General features: G+C 41.0%; 1 protein-coding gene across 10 annotated transcripts; it reads right to left on the reverse strand.

Annotated features, from left to right (window-relative positions):
* Positions 1–500: 500 nt before the first annotated feature.
* On the reverse strand, positions 501–24073 carry LOC134868510 (ceramide transfer protein-like). Of its 10 annotated transcripts, none has more exons than XM_063889705.1 (19): positions 23514–24073; positions 21546–21680; positions 13623–13739; positions 13412–13477; positions 10815–10922; positions 10570–10705; positions 9489–9572; positions 8962–9119; positions 8596–8688; positions 8422–8508; positions 8241–8333; positions 8019–8087; positions 3986–4081; positions 3605–3737; positions 3438–3508; positions 3204–3332; positions 2951–3080; positions 2522–2658; positions 501–2418 (listed from the first exon to the last, which is right to left on the reverse strand). In XM_063889705.1, exons 1-18 carry the CDS (start codon positions 23622–23624, stop codon positions 2531–2533), a joined length of 1944 nt encoding a protein of 647 aa, XP_063745775.1. In that variant the 5' UTR covers positions 23625–24073; the 3' UTR covers positions 501–2418; positions 2522–2530. The 10 variants fall into 10 exon arrangements, with proteins under 10 accessions (XP_063745775.1, XP_063745774.1, XP_063745773.1 ...); XM_063889704.1 differs by having other exon boundaries at positions 10570–10708; XM_063889703.1 differs by having other exon boundaries at positions 13400–13477.
* Positions 24074–24799: the final 726 nt, after the last annotated feature.

Below are 24799 nucleotides of genomic sequence, written 5' to 3' on the forward strand. Positions count from 1 at the left end.
TGAGCCACTCCCGTCTCCCCAGCAGCAGCCTGCGCCCTTACCATACCCCACTGCCACAAAGTCAGTGTAAAAAATATCAGAAAAAAACACACAGAATACATTTTAGCATGTCTTAAATATTGCACAAAACGACATAATATACTATGTTGAAAAAAAGTCCAATTAAAGTATTCAGAACATTTCAGGAAAAAAAAATCAGCTTATTCTTTAATGTAAACATGCCGGAAAAAATAAATCATAGTATGTCATGATGAAAATATCAGAAAAAAAGCTGTTTATTGTTGAAATGTATTTAAACATTTACGTGGGGTAGAATAGCATTTAAAAAATATCCCCAAAAAATAGTATAGCATGTGAAAGTATCAGTAAAAAACAGTATAGTGAAAAAAGAAAACATGTCAAAAATCTCATCAAAAACTATAGATTAAGATATTCCTTTCTATATAATAAAAACGTCTTAATGCTCTTACTGTCACATGAACAAACGACTCGGGTGGGAATTGGAGGATAAACTTATTTATTTCACTTTTTCAACAGGGCAGAAGTGCAACGCTGTCACAGTACATGTGCAAGTTGATCCCACACCATAATTATGAACAAATTATTTACAAAAACGTATTCCTAATCACATTCATTTTAGAATTTGAAATGTCTGCTTAAGGTGAAAGTGCTTTAGACTTTCTTCTTTCCACTTAGCCGAGAGGCTGAGCATCATATGGCTTCACTCTCACCCACATCACTCTGCTATGAGCTCTAAAATCAAAGGCTCAACGAGAGACTGAAAAAGATAGCAACAAATATCATAGAACTAACCCAAGGACAGAAACATTTTGTGCTGTCCATTGGTGGAAAATAGTACTCAAAATAAATTCAGGGAGAGCTAAGTATGCTTTAACTTGAAATGATTTACATGGCAAATAACTAAAGAAATGAAAACCAAAATACTCTTGAGTGTGAAAGGATATTTCCATATCAGTTTCAGTCAAATGTGAAAATGCAAAGTCCAGCTACAGCTTTGATGTCATTTCAACACTTGAATGTAGCAGCATTAACAAATTAAACCCCAATAAGGAGTGAGAAGTACCATTCCTATAAAATTAAGTTTTAATTTGATTTACGAGGAACGTTTCACCAGTTCTTAAAAAGCAAAGATCCTTTTACTAAACTCTGGACTTTGCAGCTCCACCTTTGCCTTAGCAACATTTTTACAAGTTATACCAACACCTGATGATGTCAGTATTTTACCAGAAGCACACACACCAGAAATGTTGAGGAGACGATGCTGATACTGAACTTAATTTGAAATGTATCTCAAGAAATACTACAACTTGTGAAATATCCGGCTAGGAAACCCAAATTAATTGTCACATGGTTCACTCAGTAAATATATTTGATTGACTCCTAGAGATGATGATTATAAGGGGAACTCAGCCACGAGGCACTTCACTAGTGATTTTCCCCATCAGAATCTCGATTATTCTCCTCTTACACTAAGGCATCTGGGCTCGAAAACGATGTGACCTTCAGAGAAATGTTACCAACTCTATTTACAACTTATTAAACATTCAAAATGGGTGCTATATGACAGTACATCATTGACCAATAACACAAATATAAAGCAGAGCAAACAACTGTTTTTTCTTTACATTAAATATATGACACACTCCTCTCCCCTCGTCCCTCCGTCAGCACCGCCAGGAGGTGTTTTCATGAGAGGGACGGGGTCAAAGAGGTCAAGTCTTATATCATAGGGCTCATGGGAAGATGACAGCCCTCTGGACTTTATCAATCAGTGATGTTTTACTAGCAAAAGTTAGCAGCTTAAAAAGGAAGCTGGGGAATTACTTATGAAATAAATCAACACAAAATAGGAGCTAGAAATGGCAATAAAATATTTCATTCTATTAGCAAAGATCTGTCTGTTTCTTTTTACAAACTTCTTATAGAACATACATACATTTATATATTAATATATCTGTAAGAAACATGACGAGTCCTCTTCTACAGGAGCATGAACGATGGCATCAGCCGCTGCATAAAAAACTTTAATGGGGAGGCTGGGCCCCCTGCTGGCTGCATTCATCACAGGAGACTGTTCTTTCATCAAACTTGAAAAGATCTGTTTGGAATAACAGCCATTAAGTGCTTGACGGGGAGACACAAGTAGTAATGGCTCTTGACGGCAAGGTTTCAGTTGCCTCAAGAATATTAAGAGAAGAGTTGTCTCGCAGATGTTTGAATGCAGCCACCAGAGGGCAGCATTTTGACCCAGCCTCCCCCTACTGGAAGTAACTTGTAGCTAAAAACTGAGAGGGAGAAACCACTTTACAAAACGTTGGGTAGCAGCAGAGCAGCAGTCAGTCTGAAGACACGGGATCCTCAAAGCCTCATATGCGTTTCTGTCCTTTTGTCTCAACACTGGAAAGACAGAGAAGTGTCTTATTATCATTTTGCAAGGTATGCGTTAAGAGGAAGATTCAGATGTGACAGTGAATAAAGTGGATGAGAAAGCTCCTGTTACCTGTGCGCCTCAGAATAAGATGGGTTTGCCAGCAGTTTTCTCCTGGACGTAGGAGGTGAAGCGCTTGAGGAATTTGGGGTACTCCCTCTTAGCCACGGCCCTGAGAACAGAGGCAGGGGCCCAGCCTCCGGGATTCACTGCTCACGGACACAGGAGAGAGGTTTAACTACAAGGTTTATAATCAGAATATCACGATGATACGTCAACATGGCTTCTTGTAGTTTTCCCTTAAATGATGCCAACATCACATATACAATGTTTTAACAAAATACAGTCACTCACTGGATGGTTACAAAATTAAAACAGAGCCAGGAGAAAACGTTTAAAACCGGTACATTTCAGACTTTAGGAAGACACTTTAAGGATCTTTTCAAGAGCTAAAATCGGATCATTAACCTCAAAATATTGGCTGGAGAAAAGAAAACACACCATTGGCGACGTAGGTGATTTTGCACAGGATGTTGTCTCTGCTGATCTCTTTGTCTCCCTCTGGTGGGCTGACCAGGGTCTGACAGATCATGCCGATGTTGATTTTGGCACGGACACATCTGTTGGATGGCTGTGGGACAGCAAGGTAGAGAATTAGAACTAAATACAGCAGCATGATTACCATTTATGATTTGGATAAATATCCTGGCAGTGTGTCAGGATCCTAAACAGAGTCTGAGTGTTTATGGCTCACCTGAGCATCGTCATGATCCACAGAGAAGTTGCACACCAGCCAGGTGTCGGGGTCGTTCTCATTGTTGGCCAAGATTTTCCTCATGGCGGACAGGTACAGCACGTCCCTCTGAGAGGCCGGCCACACACGCTGCAAAACACGTTGTTATTATTCATATGCAACAGATCGTATAAAACTTATCAAAAATCTTCCTTTCAAGTTTTGAGATTAAGTTTGCGATATCAAAGCCCTTACCTTGTGCGTCTGATAAACAATTGCTGCGTTTTCTGACAAATTCTCTACGACATTGAAGTTCTCAATGGTGGCTGCAGAGGCAGAGAAAGTGGGGATGTTTCAATTAAGCAGTTTTAAATGATAAGAAATAGTTTTAAACTTGCAGAGTTTAGAGTAAGAGGACTTACTCTCCCAGTCGTTGCGGTAGGCCGTGTCCCAGAAGTAGTGGCAGACCTCGTGTCCAGTCACCCCCTTCACGGAGTGTGTGGCCTTCAGCGGGTCCAAAACAATCCCGTTCTCTTCCACTTCTCTCCTGTACACCTGAATACACATGACAACATTTAATAAAGACACATTTCAACATGTGTAAACACAGGTAGGCTTTGATTTGTGTGCTGCCCAATAGTAATTCAACTATATTGTCTTAATTTAGAATATGAGTAAGCAAAGAATGGTATAAATATAATGGGATCTAAATGAGATTACATTCAACTTTATTGTTACTGCACAGATTAGAACAAAGAGCAGTCTGCATCCAACCAGAGCGTGCAAAGCGTCACTCATCATACCTTCATTTCTCCCTCTTCCACAACCAGCTGCCAGTTGGCGTCCCCACCAACATCCTGCAGGGAGTAGGTCATGTGATTCTGCACCATCTCCTCCACCTATAACACAGGGACAAGGACAGAAGGAAGATGTGAGTGAAAACTTGAGGAGGCCTTCAGAGTTTGCATAAACACGGCTGCACAACATGAAGCTGCAACTGACGATCTAGTTCCTGGTAGGGCTGACCTCAAATAATCGATTAATCGTTGGTCGACCAAAAAAAATACTTGTCGACCAAATTCCATTGGTCGATTGGTCGCAGGGGAAAAAAGCCGCGTCTCGTCAAAGGGCTTCCGGGACTTTTAATTTGAAGGGCGTGACAAGAAAGACGTTAAACGGTTTTGATTTGTTTGACAAGGACAGCATCGACTTATTTGGCTATCATGTCTGGAAGGAGCTCTAAGATATGGGAGCATTTCGAAAAGGATAGAGATGACCCAAAGAGGGTTATATGCCAAATTTGCAGAAAAACATTTGCCTATCATTCGTCCACGACGAACATGATTTACCACCTCAAGAATGTAAGTAGCTTAGCCTACTAGCCTAGCTATCCTATGCGATGAAGTTAATGCAATTAGGCCTATTATAAATATATATAAATTATAAATAATACATTGAATTAATAAATAATGAATTAAGTACATTTAGTTTTGTCGCTAGTATTGGTAAGGCTAAATTATCCAGCTCACTGGTTAACTTATTATTTAAATCTCTACAGGCGCATCCACTTTATTGCAATCTAGCCCCCTCCACCTCCACGTCATCCTCATCATCCTCCTCATCCTCCTCATCATTAACGCAGCAGAAGCTCACAATGAAAGCCCCTCTGTCTGAAAAAAGGAAGAGAGACATAACTGACAAAATAGCTGACTTCATAGCGCTGGACATGCGACCTGTGAATATCGTCAGTGGTGAGGGATTTAAAGATCTAATTAATTGCCTCGAGCCCGGATACAGCCTGCCAAAACGTGAAACAGTGATGCACGCGATTACAAACAAATACAGCACAATAAAACAAACACTCCAGGGCAAGATCGATAACTGCAAAGCACTCAGCTTCACAACAGATGCATGGACATCTAACCAGATGGAAAGTTACATGACGGTCACAGCGCATTTTATTTCGGATAACTGGCAACTGCATTCATTCGTGCTGGAAACGAAAGAGTTGGGAGTGAGCCACACAGCTGTCAACATAGCAGAGCGACTCAGCGAAGTCATGGCAGACTTTAAAATCCCCGCGGAAAAAAGGGTCGCTCTTGTACATGACAATGCCGCGAACATGGTGCTGTGCGCCCATCAGTTAGCGCGTAACCCGTCCTGGGGTAACGTCCAAGGAGTTCGTTGCGCAGGGCACACTTTGCAGCTGTGCATCAATGCGGCTCTTAAAAAAGATCCCATTTGCCGTGTCATAGCAGCTGCCAGACGTCTTGTTGGACATTTTAAGAAAAGTGCCAAGGCTACAGCGGCTCTCACTGAAAAACAAACACAACAGAACGTGGTTGAACACAAACTCATCCAGGATGTCTCCACGAGATGGAACTCCACTCACTGCATGTTGGAGCGCCTTCTGGAACAGAGGTGGCCGGTCACCGCTGTACTTTCCGACCCCGTTAGCGTTACCACACACAGATCTGACCGCGATTTGGATCTCACCACGGTCCAATGGAGGATAACAGAAGACATAGTGTCGGTGTTGAAGCCGATGGTCACACTTACAGAGTTGCTTTCACAAGATCTTAATGCATCTCTCTCTGCCACGCTGCCCATGCTCATAAACATGAAAAGACGTCACCTGTTGCTGCGCGAGGATGACAGCGCGGCCGTGACAGCACTGAAGAAAACACTTGGTGAGGAAATTGACAAGAGGTGGGAGCTAAACAAGGAGCTGCAGTCCAGCATTTACATCAAAGCTGCTGTCTTGGACCCACGCTTTAAAAGCTTATCGTTTATGGAGGAAGAGAAACGCAACCAGGCATACACTACGGTGTTGGATTTAGCTGAGAGTCTATCTCCAGCAGAAGAGCCTGCCCAGACACAGCACGCCAGTGGGGACGACAACGAACCCGGGCCTGTACCACAGAAGAAAACAAAAAAGAATGAAAAGCAGGACGAAATATCCATGCTGATGGGTACAGATGAGGAGCTGCAGACAGAAGAACAGAACAATGAAATGAAATGGTACTTGGAGGATAAAACAAAAGTTGAGTCGGGACCGCTAGCATGGTGGCAAAAAAACGAGGAGCGTTACCCGAAGCTGGCCAGAGCAGCCATGCGTATTCACTCCATCCCATCCACGTCCACACCATCGGAGCGCATCTTCTCTAAGGCCGGCTTCATTGTTAGCAAGACGCGGAGTTCACTTCTCCCTGACAATGTGGACAAATTGGTCTTCCTTTCTCACAATTTGAGAAAACTCAGAGCCGAGGACAAATCACTGTGAGCTTCAGGTTTTTTATGCAAGTCTACCTCGTTGGTCTGTTAATCTGCACTGTCTGTTTCAAATTAGGCCTATTTATTAGTTTAGGGCTATTCATGTTTGCCTATTTTACAGCAATCATATTTTTTTTCGTTATGTACATTTCCAAAAGAAACGAAAATAATAATATGTTTTTTTTTTTAATTAGTTTAAGGCTGTATTATTATTTTTGGTTTTGTTGAATTGTTGCATCATCATTCAGTACGTGTGTGGCGCCTGTTTAAAATAAATAATCAGAATGTTCAAACTCCGTCTGTCTTTCTGCGAACGTCGGGTTTTTTTCTCACTCTCCGACTGAGAGAAGAACTTGTGTAGGCTATAGGCCTAGTGTTTAGATGAACCAGGAAACATTTTGTTAGTAGTCACACAAGGTTACTCCCGGCGTTAGTGGTAAATGTGAATAGATGCGGTAGCCGGGCATTAAAGGTAAAACTTCACAGATGTGTATCCCGGTCAAAATTGTAAAAAAAAAATAAAAAAAAAAAAAAAAAAATTGGGGGGGGGGGGGGGGGGGCGATTAGTCGGAGTAAATGACGACCACTGGTCGACCAACAAAATCCTTGGTCGGGGACAGCCCTAGTTCCTGGAGACTGAAACAACATGCCAGAGCTAACACTGGGGGACACAGAGCGTCAGTGTACCAGGCAGGCCTATATTTCACCTTCATGATACTCAACAGACCTGGGGGCACATTGTTTAGAACAGGGGTGTCAAACATACGGCCCAGGGGCCAAAACCAGCCCGCCAGAGGATCCAATCTGGTCTGCGGATTGACTTCGCGATGTGTAAAAATGTAAACGTGCAAAAAAAGTGTCAGTCGGCAGCTTGAGTACAAAAGAGCTTGGCAGAAAGCTATTGTTGAAGCAGTGCCACAACATTTATGTATTTTAATGTATACATTTTATTTACAAGGCAGGGGGATAACTTCTTCCTTAATAGCCTGAATTTAGTTTGCATTGTGGTGTGTCAGGATTACTACTCATATTGACAAGTTGTTTTGATGAAAAAGTAAAATACTACATTGTTCAGTTCCAGTTCACGGTGGCTAAATGTCTTTGTAGACACACTGTGATCTGTAATGTGTCATGCACATGTGTACACGATAAACTGAGGCATACAATTGTTGAAATTTCACTTGATTTTCTTTAAATAATTCTGGTTGTTCATAATGTTTTGTAAAAAAAAAAGTTAATTAAAAAAAGGTGAACATTTTCACACAGTACTTTTTGCCCTGAAACAAAGGGAACCATTTGTCGTTATTTATAGCTTATTATGCTGGGATTTTACTAGTCCGGCCCACTTGAGCTCTATGTGGCCCCTGAACTAAAATGAGTTTGACACCCCTGGTTTAGAACATTCTGAGTTATTATTGAGGACATCTATAACGGGAGTTCATGTTCATGCTACTGGAGGCAGTCCACTCAGTGCTGCTGGTGTGAAGCAGTCATGCAAACATGATGTTTAGTCTAGACAAGTGAAACACAGAAGGGGGGGGCTGGCTGAGCCTGGACAGTTACCTCTGCGCTGAATCTGTGGACCTCGTGAGGGACGCTGACTATGAGAGCGGGGGTGGACTGACTATGAAGCTACAGGAAGATGATAGGTCAAATAAATGAGGAAGAGGAAGAGAGAAAAAAGACGTGATTTAGAAATGAAAGAGGCGTGTGATGACAACAAAAGGAAAGTGAAGAAATGGAAGTGAAGTGATTGGGGGTGTACAGTTTTAGGTATCTGATTACCTTGTCGGAGAATCTGTGTGTGCCGGTGGTGGAGTAAACATCTCCGGGGGGGACTGGGCTGGATCTCTGTATCCTCGTCTTCTCAGTGTGAGACTGGACACAAACAAGCACATTTAAATCAATAATTGAAATATAGCAGTGGTCCTTCTTTCTTATAAACTGCATCTGATCCTCAGCGTACCTGTTCCTCTATTTTGTCCTGTCTGTCGAGAGCAGCTTCAACTGCATCAAAGAACTCATCCTCATTGATGAGGCTGTTAGGACCCTCCTGCAATAAGAAGGGGGGAAGAAATGTTACCTCAAAAGTTCTCCCACAACCCAAACTCTTGCCACTGCACGATGAAGGAATGTCTACCTCGTAATCTGGACCTCCAAAGTGAGACTTTATCTTCAACTCCTTAAGAGCTGATTTGTAGCCCTCCTCTATTCTTCGGCGCTTCTCCATCTCCTACAAAAATACAGAATCATTTATGGATCAATTTGAGATTAATAAGAAACATGAACATCAAATACTGCCAGTGTTTAAAGTCTTCTTTAAAAACATTCATCTTGATGTTTAATGTCCGTTTTGATCAACGTGACAACCCATGATGCCAGATATGAAGTAATTGGCATTCACGATTATTATGATCTGACAAAGAAATATGCATGTAGTACAGGCTTTTTACATTTATTTTTTAACAAATAGGTGATACAAGGCCAAGCTCCAAACGCTACACACCTTATCCAGTCTCTTCTGCCAGCTGTCCTCTCTCTTCACCATGAGGTCGATGCAGTGGGACAGAGTGGCCAGGATCCCAGCGGTGGTGGCTTTGAATGTGATGGCCTCACCCTTAAAGTCTATGCCATTGATTCCCTTAGGACTCAAGGACTGGAACACTGCACAGATGAAGATCATGGGAATAAAGCAAATGCTTCTTCAGACAAACACCACATCTGTACAGTGCCTAACATAATACTCTACATAAATGTTACATTAGTTGGCATCATATTTATAATGATTTCTTGCAAACATCGGAATATATATTATAACTTTGAGGAACACAGCAGTTTTCAAAAAGACATCTTCGTACGCCAACATATCTTTTAAAACAGTTACGGTGGTTTCACTGAAAATTCTCTGTTGTGTTTTTGTTGTCTTTGCTGTCTCAATAAATAATAGATAATACTCTCTTCCAAACGTTAAGCCTGAGAGTCATGAATATTTAACGGTTTAGAAAATGACTTGTACAATTCTGCAATACTCACATTTTTCTTTGCTACCGTTGTTGTTGTGCAGAAACTCTCCATCTGTCCTGGTGTTGGGGAAGTCATCTTCATCATCCTCCACGACTGAAAAACAGAGCAATAAAGATTCAGGTAGGAACACCAAATAGGTAGTGGCACCCAAGCCTATCCTTGTGGGACGCCTCTGAAAGTAAACCAGCGTTACAGCGCCTTGAGGCTCATTCACAACTTGAGCTACCACACAGCGCTCCGGCAGACTGACAGAGCTCTGCCTCGCCCGACAGCATGACAATGGTCTGGTTTCATCTTCAGAACGGAGAGGGGGAGAGAGAGAGGGAGGTGATGGAAAACAAAAGCAGTGCTTCATTCTCTGTGCTCATCCACAGGCACCCAGTGCAGGCTGCTGGGAGAAAATGTTCAACTTGCCAACACGGGGTGAGGGGGTTTGTGGAATAACTGCTGACAGACTCACAAAACTCTGACACACTCCAAACAAGAGGCAGTCCAAGTTTCTTCCTAACTGCGTATATTTACATAACCTATACATGGAATATTTCAGCCAAATAGTCACTTAAAAACACGTTTGTCTCGTAAGAAACACATTTTGTGCCCAGTTTTTTGGTACCCTGAATTCCCAATAATGTTACCTTTTTTTCCCGGAAATATTCCATGATTTCCACACAGAGCTGATTAACCAGACGCAAAATGATTTAACCTACAAGCATTTTCATTACATGATATCTAATGATTACTTTTCTCAATTTACTGTTTAAAACATACCTGTATAATATATATTCTTGCATGTGCTGCCTATCAAATAAGGTCATCAAAATTTTGACTATTATATAAGATAAAGAAAGGCATAAAATCCTCACATTTGAGAAGCTATAATAATAAATAAATATTTACAATTTTTGCTTGCAATGTCCAAAATAATAAAGAACTAGTTTTCAAATGCTCAACTAATTAATTCATTGAAAATCATTTCAGCTCTTAAAGAAAACAATAGCATGATCTTCTCTACTCATATACAATGACAACATTCAGATACCCTATTTATTAATAATGTGTTAAAAGAAGTGTAGGCATCTGTTGGTCTTACTTTTATCCCTCTGCAGCTCGTCCTTAGACACGGCGTCAGAGCAGCCATCAAAGTATTTCTGAAGCGTGTCCACCTGTCTGCACAAGATGTCTCTGAATGTCTCCATCTCCGCCAGCTTCTCCTTCAGGCTGTGACCCTTCTTGATAAAGAAACAGCGGTTAGGCTTTGGTTTGCATTTCCATGGACCACAATTCAACCATTCCAACCCCAGCAAAATTCCTCATGTGTACATAACAAAATCTCACCTTGAAGGAGGATGTGGAGGTGGCGGAGAAGCCGCTGGTGGCCGATGTGAGAGACAGCATGGAGCCATGTCTCCGCAGACTGGACTCAGAGCCATATCCAGAATCCGCCTATGAAGAAAGCAAAAGACGGACATGGCGACACGTTAGAAATGTTGTCACCGAGTAGCCTTATTTACAAAATCCCTTATGATGATTCATTTAAACTGCTCCAACTCAGCTGTGCCTTATTAAGCAAACCATGTGACACAACAAAAGGTCAGCTACAACTAATCCTCCCCCTAATCTCTGCTCTAGCTGCTGCTCTGATCCAAAGTGCCATTGTCATGTTCCATCTATTAGTCATTTAAACAATGATTAATCCAAACATTAAAGAGTATCTTCTCCTACAACATACACTTTCAAATCATGAATTACTTCTTTTTTTTATGACTGGCATTACGTCATTAATGAACACAAGTTTGAAAATCCTATTAGTAACTGCACACACCGCTTTGCAGAAATCCCTGAATGTCATAATGAAACGTTTTGACAGTATTCAGTGAGCTCAGCAGCAGCACACCATGACACGGATACAGTGACCATGGCAACGCAACTGAAATATCCAACTGACTTCCTGTAAACCTGCTTACATAACAGCCTGGCCTCAAAATAGATGGCTGGTGACAGCAGCAGCAGGGAGAGAGAGTGGGGGAGAGGAGGAACAGGGATGCGTTTCCCTTTATGACATCATTTCAATTTCAACCACCAGGGGGAGCGACATGTCAATGCACGTGACTGGCATTTGTGAGAGCCGGGGGTTACTGTCGGTCAACGGCAGGAATGAACTCTGCCGGTGTTCAGAGATTTCAGACAGCACTGCTTGCCCTTTAACCAGCATTCTGCTGCCCGCTGACTGCAGCAGCACAGATTGCATCTAACTGTTAGCATGAGGGCTGCTTCATCTGGCAGAGAAAAAGAAGACTGAGGTTTTATTGCAGCTATACTATTTGAAAAATACAAAATTAAACTGGATTCAAGTAACAACCATGCACTGCTGCTGTCGGGATTTTCAACAGTATGTAAGCAACAACATTTACCAGCCAAATGCTGTTAAGATATGCAAGGGATAGTTGATTTGCATTACTCACTAGACACAAAACAAGGGGAATCTATTTAGCAGCTGGAAACATTTATTTACAAGCCATTTGGCCGGCGGGAATAATAAATAACTTTGCAATATGACTGTAGAAACACCCACACACATGCCTTAAAGTTGCATGCAATAAGGCAAAGACAATATTTGAATGAGTGTTTGTGTGTGTTTATGCGTCAGGTGATTAAATCCCAAGTGCACTCACCCTACTGACTTTGGATAAAAGAAGATATAAAGCCTGGAGCTGATAAAAGAGCTGCCCCGAGTAGAAACTCACTTATCCAAGGCACAAAGCTCCTTTTAAGTGATAAAACCCCCGTATAATGAGCATAAAACATGACTTTATTCTGTCACACGGCTGTCAAATAAAACAAGCAGCGTTGTCTTTACTTGGAGATAGTGTCCTAGAGACAAGTGTTGTTGTACGATGTTTCACCGTCTCCAACTGTGAGAGTATTATCTGTGGTGTGTTGTGTCTCCTTGGAGACGCTCGAGTAGTGTGGGTTCGAAAGGAGAAGCAGGGCCCTCTAAGAAGAGGTTTTGGTGCTGACTCATTGTGGGTGGTAGGGTATGAGTCACAGCGGCTCCCCCTGTGCTGGTATGTGTGAGTGAAGGGGGGAAGAGGGGGATTTCCCAAACGGAGACCAGGAGTGAGCATGGTGTGTTTTGGCAGACGCCTAGAAGGTGTGGTCACTGCCGACTCCCCATCCCAGCCAGACAGACTCTTGCTTCACTCTGGATTATATCTGCCTTAGATTTTTAAACTCAAATCAGTTTAGTTCATGTTGTGAAACCATTTCCCTCTCAGGCTAGAATGAATAACAACATAAACACTCAATTACCAGACGACACATGGGTTTGTTTTCAAGAGCAACGCATCACAGCATTTACATATTTGATGGTTGGCTGCGGTTTGTACAAACACTTTGTTGGCTTTTCTTTTTGCCTCCATTGTTTTTACTCAGTCAACAGGAGGGTTGCAACCTGCTTCCTTTGTCCTTCACACTAACTGAATACAATCGCTGCTACACCCTGCACTTCAAGGGTTTTCACACTGCTCTTAAAGGTTGAGTAAATTCACATTGTTCTGACATTTCAGGCAAACAACAGTTACGAAAGCATTAGTGTTTACACAACTTTCGCAGGACTGGCCCTAGAAAATCATTAAAACAGGATGACAGAATTCACACAGCTTCCTCAGCAAAACCCTTTTTAAAGTAACGCGGTGTGTTTGAAAAGGGACCCTGAGCTTACTGTTAGTCCAAGGTTAAGACACATTCCAGCCTCTGTTACAGCCTTAGCAAGAGTCATGCACTAACTGTGAACCATCCACCATATTCACACAGCGTATATGCTTTTGGAACAATGTTTGATGGAAGAGAAAGGAGAAACACAGTTGTAACTAAACTGTGTTAAAGAGGAGTGAAGCACTCAGTAAGTCCTGCAGACTTGCCAACAAACGCACCAGCGGTGGAGAGATGAATATTGTTCCCTGGATTCCTCCCTTCTCTCTCCTCCCCTCTCTGATACTCTAATAGGAATACACACACACACACACACAATGAACACACACATCCACAAACACAAACCTTGTATTTTGATACTTATGTGTTGAAATGTGACAAAGATTTTGATTATTTTGGTAGCAGTAGTTTGTTTTCTGGTGTGTGACTTACCCTGTGCAGCTCAATGGAGTCGATCCACTGGTGTCTGTGCTCGGGGTCTTGTGCTCTGAGGTACCACACACTGTCGTTTACACTAATGTCCAGCCGGCACTCGTCAAACTCATGAGGCTAAAAAAGAAAAAAGGACAGGGGACAAGAAGATTAGTCGGTTTGCATTGAAAATATACTGCTGTAAATCCTTTTAATATCAGTATTCTCGACATCTGACATTTCAGAGATACTGGAGAATTCTAAGAAATAAGGCCGGATTTTCGTGATGGCACTAGAATAAATGTTTTGCTTTCGTTCATGTTCTTTCATAGCAGGCGGAAACTGCAAATCTCTTTCCTTTGCAGGAAGAGCAGAGGGGAACTCGTGAGAGGTGCCTGTCCATGTAAATAGTTATTTAAAATCACACTGAAATAGCAAACTGCTTATCTCGCTCCTGTTCGGCAAAAACAGGAAACACGGCAGTCCATTGTCACAGTGATGGGAGTGAAATGTATTCAATGTAGGCTGATCTATATATCTCCGATGTAAGGACAGAAAGGAGCGTTCCAATAAGAGGGGAGCACAGGCCTTTATTTTCAGACACTGTCCCACAGGAGGAGAGGTGGCTGATAACTGGCCTTTTAAGGGAACAAGCAAGATGGAGCAGACTCCTAATATCCCTCCAGTGTACCATCAGCGCTGTGAAACTGCAGCGCTGGCATGGCCATTAACCACTTTATGTGTGCGTTTGTGTGCTTGCGAGTGCAGGGGTGGAGGAAGCTGTGGGGACAGCGATGGTGTTTACCTGTGCAGTATTTACCTAATGCATTAAGGACTACAGAGCCCCAATACTAAATCACTCTGATGGTCTAAGCACAGGCAAACAACAGCTCTCTGATATACGGCTGAGAGTCTGGCTCGTTCGCAGTGTGGCTGAGGACACACAAAGAGCTGGGAAACACTGAATGAGCAGGAAGGCCAGATACTGCGGCTGAACTGTAAGCAAAAAGAGAAATCACTTCAGAGAAGAGCCCTCTGCATTCCTACGGAGGCCACAGTGCAGTAAACACATCTGGGATTCCTTTCATAGTGTATATAGGCTCCATACGTCCAATAATTGACTCTGGGCTGTTTGTTTAATTAATGAATTTATAGATTTTTTTGGTTCAATCTTGAGATATTATGTTCTAATAATACTTTATTGATTCATCCTGTGTACCAGGCCTTTTTAAGATGTATAAGATAAAAACAGCCTAGTTGTTATTTTCCCTGAGACAAGCAAAAATCTACTGAGGCACATTTGATCATTAACCAAAGCAACCTTGCACTCTAATATTACCCAGAGACACCCTGAGCCCGAAACATTACGGAAGATTCTATTCCTCCTGTGAGTTGGCAGAGTAATAAATGGCCCACTAGTGTCTTTAAAAGAGCTTTCACTGGAGGAGTGGGACTTGAGTCTGTTGCACGACACCTGGACGGCACAGAGGACAAGACTAGATGCTCTGTGTCAATAACGCCCGATACGAGGCCGATTGCTGAAAACTTGCCAAACCAGATTCTCATTTGAAAGTGACCAGCAATATTTGCATAAGGTTAACACCAGCAGCAGAGGCAGAGAAGAAGAGGAAGCAGGAATAGTGGTGCATCCTTTACCCTGCATTTGTTATGAAGAAGACCACAGCGTTAAGGGGCTGATTGTGTTATTACAATTGTACAAACAGTTTAAAAACAAAAGGGTTTTAATATCTATATATATATGAAATGAAAAAACAAAAGCTACCCAGAATATTCTAAAGAAATAATACAATGAAATGTCCCTTGCTGCGATGGCTGTACTACACAGTGTGACTGCACACAATTTGTAAATGTTGAACTGGTCAATAGGTTTTTAGAGTCAATTGGTTGCTAGGAAAGTGGGAAAATGTGTTCCTCATGATCACCTCCAGACTGCAGGGTCACAGGTATACTGACTGGAAGGCCTGTTTGAAAAATGAAAGCCTGCACTGGGTCGAAGAAGGTTACTTGGATCCAAGGCTACGGTAAACAATAATCCATCATAGTAAGGTCGTTTTCACAGCCTTGCACATCACAAGCTGACATGCTGATCCCAGCCTGGGCCCGGCTTGAAGGAGCAGAACAGAATAAATTAACTGTGTGGAGTTTGTGTGACTTCTTGTGAATCCTTGTGTCCGTCGTTGTGAATCCTTGTGTCCTAACCCTAACCAGATAAACACATGATGTAAATCTGTGTCAATAAGAATGATGGATAATTTCTGCTGAATTTATTTTCCAACAGGCTTGGTACTGAAGAAACGGATGGAAGGATATTTTAGATGTGATTTCAGCAAAGCACTTTGGATCCTAGGACAAATCAATATTTTGATTATTTAGTTGAATTAGAAAAAGGGAAAAGCGAATAAAGATGCAGTCATTATTTATTGTCCCATGAAGTGACACAATGTTACCTGACAACAATTTGTATTCAACTATCTGGTACCAACAGTAGACTATGTAAAAAAACACATTTCATTTTCACTCCACTGTACGCGCATTATCCATGTGATGTTCAGGAGCTGCATAACCCAGCAGAGTTGATCACACAAAGACCTTGCCCACAAGACTTTGATTCTCATACTCATATTATTGTGACTCGTTTGTTTTGAATCACTTTCAACATCAACATGATCTCATAAAAGGAGCATGGTAGGGGGTAACAAGACTGGAAGGAGAACAAACAGACCATATGATATGATCCAGCCAGAAAAATATTCAGTATTTTTACTCTGTATCGAAGGGTAGCAAATCATATGCCCAAATCATGATGAAACATGACAGTGTGTGACATTGTTTATCTCCACTCCTTAAATACAAACGATTACTCTGGCAAAAAAAACTAAGCCCGTCTGTCCTCTCCCTTTCAACTCTAGCTGGTGTACGTGTTTGTAGTCACACTCTCCAGAAGTGAGTGGATGGGTGCTTCCCTTAGAAAACATTTGGATAATTAATACATGAAAAAACTGATGGATTGAACACAATGCAAGCAAAGAGAACCCTTACAAAGCTTTAAAAAGACCCAAAAGGATTTCATTTATATTTGTGCAATTGTAAACCTCATAATTATATTGTCTGCAGAGGAGATTAAGACAAATATAGTATCTTGATCGGTCAGGCCTGGTGCCAGGAACATCTTTATGTAAACGCCGGACATTAACACGGGATCCCGTTGGCCCATAGCACAGGAAACACTGACTCACCAAGAGCTCAGAGGGCAGGAGGAAAGGAAAGGCTAAATAAACAAGGATGAGAGAAATGTCATGCCCAAGTCTGTGTGTGCACATACAGTGGAGGAAATAAGTATTTGATCCCCTGCCAATTTAGTTAGTTTACCCAATTACAAAGACATGAACAATCCGTCATTTTTATGGTAGGTTTATTAGTGAGAGACAGAATATCAAAAGAAAAACCTAGAAATGTACATTAAAAAAAAGATATACACTAATATGCATTTAATTGGGGGAAATAAGTATTTGATCCCCTTGCAAAACATGCTTTAGAGGAAGGAGGTTATCAGCCAATATTCTATGATACATGGCCCCCTCCATCATCCCCTCGATGCAGTGAATCGCCCTGTCCCCTTAGCAGAGAAACCCCCCCAAAGCATGATGTTCCACCTCCATGCTTGATGCTGGGGACGTGTTCTTGGGGTAATAGTCAGCATTTCTTTTCCTCCAAACACAACATGTTGAGTTGATGCTAAAGATCTTGATTCTGGTCTCATCTGACCACATCACCTTCTCATAAGCCTTCTCTGAATCCTTCAGAGGACCACTGGCAGACTTCAGACGGCCTGTACATGTGGCTTGAGCAGGGGACCTTGCGGGCGCGGCAGGATTCTAATCCATTACGGCGCAGTGTGTTACCAATACTTTTCTTGGTGACTGGGGTCCCAGCTGCCTTCAGATCATTAACAAGAACCTACTGTGTAGTTATTGGCTGACCCCTCACCTTTCTCATGATCATTGATGCCCGAAGAGGCGAGATCTTAGATCATCTAGCCCCAGACCGAGGGCGATTGATGGCAATTTTGGCTGCTTCCATCTTCTAATAATCAAACCAGTTGTCTCTTTCTCACCAAGCTGCTTGCTGGTGGTCTTGTCTACTATGCCAGCCTTGTGCTGGTCTAAAATCTTGTCCCTGATGTCCTAGACATTAGTTCCACCATAATCACAAGATCTGTCTATGGTCGCCTACCCTCAGTGGAGAGGTTGTAATCTGATTTATTGACTGGGGACAGGTGTCTAAGAGTTGACATCAGGAGTACTTTCTTAAGAGAGGACTTATTTAACCACTCTGTGGGAGCCAGAATTCTTGCTGGTTGCAAGGGGGAAATACTTATTTCCTCCAATTAAACGCAAATCAATTTATATCTTTTTTAAAATCTACATTTCTGGATTTTCTTTTTGATATTCTTTCTCTCACTGTTAAAATAAACCTACCATAAACATTACAGACTGTTCATTTCTTTGTAAGTGGTTAAACTATCTAAATTGGCATTGGATCAAATACTTATTTCCTCCACTGTACATTTTTTACCCTAGTCATGTCCACCGATGAAGAGGAAGAGTCTTATTTCCTGGCTAGAGACACCACAAGCCTGACATCAGTCCCAACGCTCAATTCAACCAACTTGACCTTAGGTCTCTTTTTCCCTATCTCTACGTGACAGATACGGAGTGGAAAAAGTACAAATCATTGCATCCAGTGCCACAGCCTTGAAGAACTCAAAACAATCCAGCACCAAATGTAAGCTAAATGTGGAATTACAGCCTGGCCAGTGTGTTCTTATTAACCATGGATCTAAAAAGGCTGATTGTGGTAAGCACAGTGTTGTAGAGGCACATTTGATCACATAGACCTTCCAATCATACGCACCAACCTGAAATAACATGACAGAATAGTACATGTTGGAGTCAACTGTCAACACTGAGTTTGATGGTTTTACTTGTTTGCCAAGAAATGAGAGAACGGTTAACATTAGACAATGCGTCCACTGTTTTTAAAGTGACATAGTGTACGTTTCTATAGTTGATTTACTGGTTGCACACCAGATATGATCGTTGCAACACTGAATGGCATTCAATTCAGTGCTATCAAGTTCCCTAGTAACAGAGGTGGCTTCAACAGATAAAGAGGATGCTTGTGACCTGCCTATACTATCGTGCAGGAACAATGATAAACAATGCACAACGCAACCCTACCTAACAGTTCTGAGTAACCTTCCCTCGATACTGTATCAAACTGATATTTCCAGTCTGTTGAAATTGGAGGCAGAAGTTTGAAGTATGGGATGATTACATGTATTTTTATTATGAGCTGTTCTGTAGCTTAGCTATTGGGCGTCCAACCTACTAACAATGTTCTTGTTGGTTAAGCTGGGAATGATGGAAACCTGACATTACATTTCCACCACTAGATCAGCCATAAACAACAAAACACAAAGGATCTTGGGTTTTTGTTCTGTGTCAATTTGCCCTTCTTAGAAATGCTTCAGAGCACTTGCTCTGGTTGTTTTCCAATGAAATGTCCCACCTTCTCTTACAGGTCCACCCAGATTTCTCAACTTTAGTGTCCTCACTGAAATCCATAAATGACTCATAGTGCAACTTGAACCACAGACTTCCCTCTCAACTAAATACTTTTGCACACCACAATCTATTAGTCGATGTATCAGCTAATATTTTAATTGTCTTTGACTCAGTACAGCTTCCCAAACTTGAGAATTTCTTCCTTTTTTGAAATAAATATATCATTATTAAATGCATTACTATGGACAGTTCAGATCAGACGAAAAAGGTAAAGTATGTGAACCGCCTCAAATATTGAAAGGCATTTAAAATTACAAGCCGTAATGAATACATCAAAATGAGAAGCTAATCTTTTTGGGGAGCTTTTGTAGAACATATTGTGCCCGTGTTATTGCGAGTGCCATCAGGGGAAATGACAAAAAAAGAACACTCAAAGAGAGTAATACACTTTCTATTCAAAAAGTCAATAACTGTCTGTGCATGGCCACCACCAGCTATAGCTTTTTAATATTTACGCCCCAGACTTCTGAGGCGTATTTCCATCGGAATGAGAAATTACAACAGTAGCGTCACATGGAGGTTAATATTTACACAGGCTGGGAATGGATGAAGCTGAACAAATAAAGTTAATAGCAAAGCCTGCTTTATGCTGCCTGGGAACATATCACTTATTCATTTCCCTTGTTACTCTTATAGAGACACAGACAGGGTTTCAATGGCTGACCTGGGATCCCACTGAAACACGGTGAACATCCAGCATTAAAAACTGTTGATACATTTAGATTTATTTTCCCTTTGAGCATGAGAGTCTCTGCTTCAACACATTGGACGCTACATCTACCACAGCTCCACTCGCTTGGTTTATCCTATGCAGTGACACAACATTACTCAGTCTCATAATGAAGTTCTCAATAAACCGTTTCCACATACTGTAGCATGATTTTCAAAATGCCAACAGTCACCTGATAGGCAAAGCAGAACAAATCAGGAGTTCTATGCATCACCTTCAGTTGAAGAAGCCATTTGAGAAACTCAAGTGTAAAGGCCATCTGATTAGAATCGTCTTTAGTGAGTCAAGCCTTTGGCCTGCACATTGATCCTGGAAAGAGCCAGAGTCTTTCCGTCATGAATTAATTAGAAACATATGGTGGATTCCTAACATCTGTATCACATCTAATGCATCATATATCAAATTTCCCAAAAACCCTGTAGAGGCTCAGAAAGAAAACAGGGAGGCAGGTTCTACACCCATGGAAGACAAAACAAAAAAGTGTTTGGCCTTTCGATTTTTGACATTTCCAAAAAGAAGTATTGAAACGCTGTTTTGTTCCTGCTCCTTCTTAGTTGTTAAACAATTATTACAAAATGTATTGTGCAACATCCAACTAAAACCTTTTATCTACGAGAAGAAGAAAAAAAAGTATTTTGATCAAAGCATGCAATGAGTGAAAAAGTGTGGCCAAAGGTGGAATTCTGTGAACGTTATACAGCGGGGAAGTTGCTGAGCAGACAAACAGACAAAGGATTCTTCTGCCAACTTTCATGCAGATAAAAAAGCTTGTGTAAGAACACAGTCAAGATAGAGTGAGTTCATCAGCTAATGGCACAGCAAACTATTCTTGAGTGGATTTTTTATAATTCAATTATATTTCTTCAACTGGCTGACCTGATTATTTAAAGCTTCACAATGCATTGTGAACCTGAATCAAAAAATAATGTAGTCAATGAAAATGATAAGCCTTATAGTAGTAGTAATATGGAGGATATCACAGCTCGACGACTACTATAAGGATAAGGTCAGGAGACTCCAGAGAAAGCTGACCCTTTTCGTACGACTCAGCTGTCAGTTACTTCTATCAAATCGAAAGCAACAATGCAGACCATTTGTTGTGATGGAAATATTTCCACTGTGGTTATCACAACCACCCTACCGACTGCCACCACACCGCCTGGCTGTAAGGCTTATTCTGAATGGGAGCTCAAACTGGAGCAACTCGTAGCACACAGAACATCAGCTGAGGCTGTAAGTGAAGTAACACACAAGGGTAGTTTGTCACCAAATTTGCAATTTAAATAAACATCCACAGAGCATCCACTCAGGTTTTGAATAGCAGAGGGAGGGAGCCACAGTAGGATGCATGTCTAAGATAATTGGTTTGGTGGCCTAATAGTGAGAGTAATGATTCCTCTCTCTCTTACCAAAGTCTTCTACACGTACGTAAATTCTTGTAAGACATATCGAAAAGGCCAGTGTTGCACAAACGAAGGCTGCTTTGAGGAACACAGAACATATGTCAAAAGGTTTTTTTAAGAAGTAATGTGCTGTTTGGTGAAAAAGAAACTTAAGGGTACTTACAGTAATTACAGCTTTGCTAAGGCAGAGGGAACCCCGACAGCCGTACTCAGTCTCATCCTGGGACTTGTAGTAGCTCAGTGTGTTGTTTTTCAGGACCACCCAACGGTCCTGCCATCCATGGATGTAATTTGTCCACTGAAAGAGAAAGCACTTTAATCAATATCTTACTTAGGCAGACGGAAAAAATATACTTCAGATAACATTTTCAAGTGTCAGTTACATAAAGTCAACAGTATTTAAAGGACTGTTGTATGTAATAGTAAGTTAACTAGGATAGTAGTATCCATTTCACTGGTAAATCAGAGGACAAAGCAAAAAAATTACTTGGTGTATGTTTTGCACTTCTCAGAAGACCTATTTATGAGATATGACACACAGGATTTGAGGATTTATGATGTGTGCCGGGCTTGGTATAATTAAAAAGGTGAGCTTTACTGGATGCAGATCTGCTTAATCTCCCAATATGCTTGGTTAGCGGGTCAGCATGCAATCTGTTTAGAGCCAACCAGTGTACAGTGACATTAATACCATATTAGCTTGCGAGCAGCTTAACTAATTAAGACTGTGTTCATTTTTGGCCAAAACAAGGTCTTGCACATTGAGAAGAAGCATATGGCCAAATAGGTTACAAGATTTGTCTAGCAGGAGACTTAACCGTCTGTTTACCCGAGAAAAACAGAACAGGTGAACAACAGCTAGTAGTGTTTATTTTTTACAGAGTTAACAGCCATTGTTACAAGCGACAGCAACCCAGGAAAGGTGTTTCTGTACCTTGCACATAGCTGTCAAAGCAATATTTACAGTATCTCTGGACATGTGCACATAACACTTACACATGTTGATAGTAATAGAAAAAGCTTTGAAATATTCAGCAGGCTTTAAGTGATCACAAAGTACATTAGGGAAAATACAAGCTGTCCTAATTATTTATAGTGGTGACATCATTAAGCAAACATTGCTCCAGCTTACTGCCATCATCATTCCCTTGAATAAAACTAGGGTACAGCCGTTGTAAAATTAAAATACAGGTATACAATGTCACATGTATAAACCTGGAATGAGCTACAGACTTTTACATCCACTCATTGCTACAGCAAATCAGTCTATCTTAGAGGGATCTATGAGCTAATGTAGCTAGCTGCTGCATTAAATACCCCCCTGTTCAATTACAAAAGGGGGCTTTCCTTTTGCTTCAGTTGGGATTACCGGTGTAATATTGCTGAGCAGCAGTGTGGAAATGTTGACAGAGAGGAAAGGATTCAGGATAACCCTTACCCCTCAAAATAGACATTCTGTGATTTGTCTAAAGCGTTCCCATATCACCTCCTTTATAACCCTGATATGCAGAATGACACCTCCATGACAGTTAAGCACTAAGGACTTAGCAGTGAAATTGATCAAGCTAACAGCTATTTTTTTTTGTTAGCTTAATGGTTTAGCCCAAAAATGACTTACCGTTAGTTGTGTGAAGTAACTAAGTAGATTTACTCAAGAGCCGTACTTCAGTACAATTTTGCAATTTTTAGGACTTGTACTTAATGACAATATACATGTTTTTGCTCATTTGTAGTTTCATCCCACTACATGTACTTTTTTTTTACGTTTACATTTTGTTAAATCTGGATTAAGATTCACAAACTACCCTGTAGTATGCAAAGTAAAACTAGCTGCACCTTTACCAGTTTTGATCACACATTAATGCATCAACATTTATAATCCAAACATATAATATATATTATTCTGAAATGGACCGATGCATGATAAGTACTTTAACTAGATTGTGATGCTAATACTTGTATATTTTATTTGATTAACATTTTTACAGCAGGACTTTTACTTGTAACAGAGTGTACCTACACTCTGGTACTTCTACTTAATTACAAGATCCGAGTACTTCTTCCACCTCTTGCCCTCAGGACTTGGCAGTGACACTGATCAAGCTTACTAAACCAAAAAAACATGACCGACCTTGCTAAGGACTCCGCTTAAATCGACAATCCCAATCAGGTGTCCAGACTCATCTCTGGGCTCCACGTCTTCCTCGGAACCGGAGGAGTTCCAGCTCTGGTTGTCTGACATGTCTCAATGCTATTCACCTAGTATAAACCGATACAAACTTGGCATATATGACGTTCAGGTGATTTTAAGCTGACAGGACCTGAGTGAACGGCAACAGTTCAACGAATCATGTTTTGGTATTATACACCGACTAGTAGCTCTGACGTTAGCCCAAATAGAAGAAGCTAGGTAGCAGCCACCGAGTAAATAAACGACAGTAAGCTAAACAGATCGCCTCATGTTGTGGTTAAACAGGTAGCTAAGCAGTGGCTTTAACGGTAGCTTCGACGTTAAGTGTCTGAAAAAAATGAAACGCAGATAGTAATCCGTATCTGACTTTCAGAGAGAAGGTGCGGCAGCGGTTGTTGATGTTGCTTCTTCCCTCAGTTGACTGTTGACAGCTCTGCCGTTCAGCGCCATGTTTCAACTGACGTCTCGAGCTTCTTCTCGGTGGGTGAGCCCCTAAGCGCGTGTTCCGACTTGTGTGGTGCGCAGGGGCGCTGGCCCCCGTGACGTCACCAAATCCCCTCCTTAACTGGACGCAGGCTCCGCCTCCTCCTCCAGTTTACAGAACTGAAAATAGACTGAGCAGCGCAGGAAAATAGACAAGAGTAAATTATGCTCCAGATTCAAGTTGCTATTCAACTATTTTTGCTCATTTCAATATATATATCTCTATCCCTCTTAAAATCTGCACAGCTTTCCACTGTAAAATATAAAATACTGCAGTTTGTCATATTTTCATTGTTACCAGTTCTTTATATTAGGTAGGCCTATACCTATTTTGTTTTCATTCTCTTTAATGTTAAATTAGATTGTATTTTTTCATTAATAGTTATTTTTAATTTCTATAGTTGTTATATTTTTATCTTCAATAAAATTCAATTTTTTCATTAACAATTATTTTTAATTTGTATGGTTGCTATATTTTGTATCTTCTCTTACAACGTATTTCCTTATGTTGTGTTTATGTTTGTAACATCAAACACAAAAACAAATTCCTTGTAAGTGAAAACGTACCTGGCAATAAACTCAAATTAAGATTCTGAACCTGATTAACCTCACTGCAAGGAAATCCCTGAACTCGATGTTGTTGAATATTTATATTCATCAACAAGGCCTGGGACCCACACTGACTCTTACCCTCTCCATAAACATTATGCATTACATTAATGCAAATCATGTGAGCAAATCTT

Source organism: Eleginops maclovinus, chromosome 8 (genome assembly GCF_036324505.1).
Source record: "Eleginops maclovinus isolate JMC-PN-2008 ecotype Puerto Natales chromosome 8, JC_Emac_rtc_rv5, whole genome shotgun sequence".
Classification (NCBI taxonomy): Eukaryota; Metazoa; Chordata; class Actinopteri; order Perciformes; family Eleginopidae; genus Eleginops; species Eleginops maclovinus.

Coding starts and splice junctions, on each gene's coding strand:
- LOC134868510 (XM_063889702.1), bottom strand. CDS start 23,624: ATGTCAGACAACCAGAGCTGGAACTCCTCCGGTTCCGAGGAAGACGTG. Junction 9,120..9,488: donor CAACGGTAGCAAAGAAAAAT/GTGAGTATTGCA, acceptor TCATCTGTGCAG/TGTTCCAGTCCTTGAGTCCT. Junction 3,509..3,604: donor CTACCGCAACGACTGGGAGA/GTAAGTCCTCTT, acceptor CTGCCTCTGCAG/CCACCATTGAGAACTTCAAT.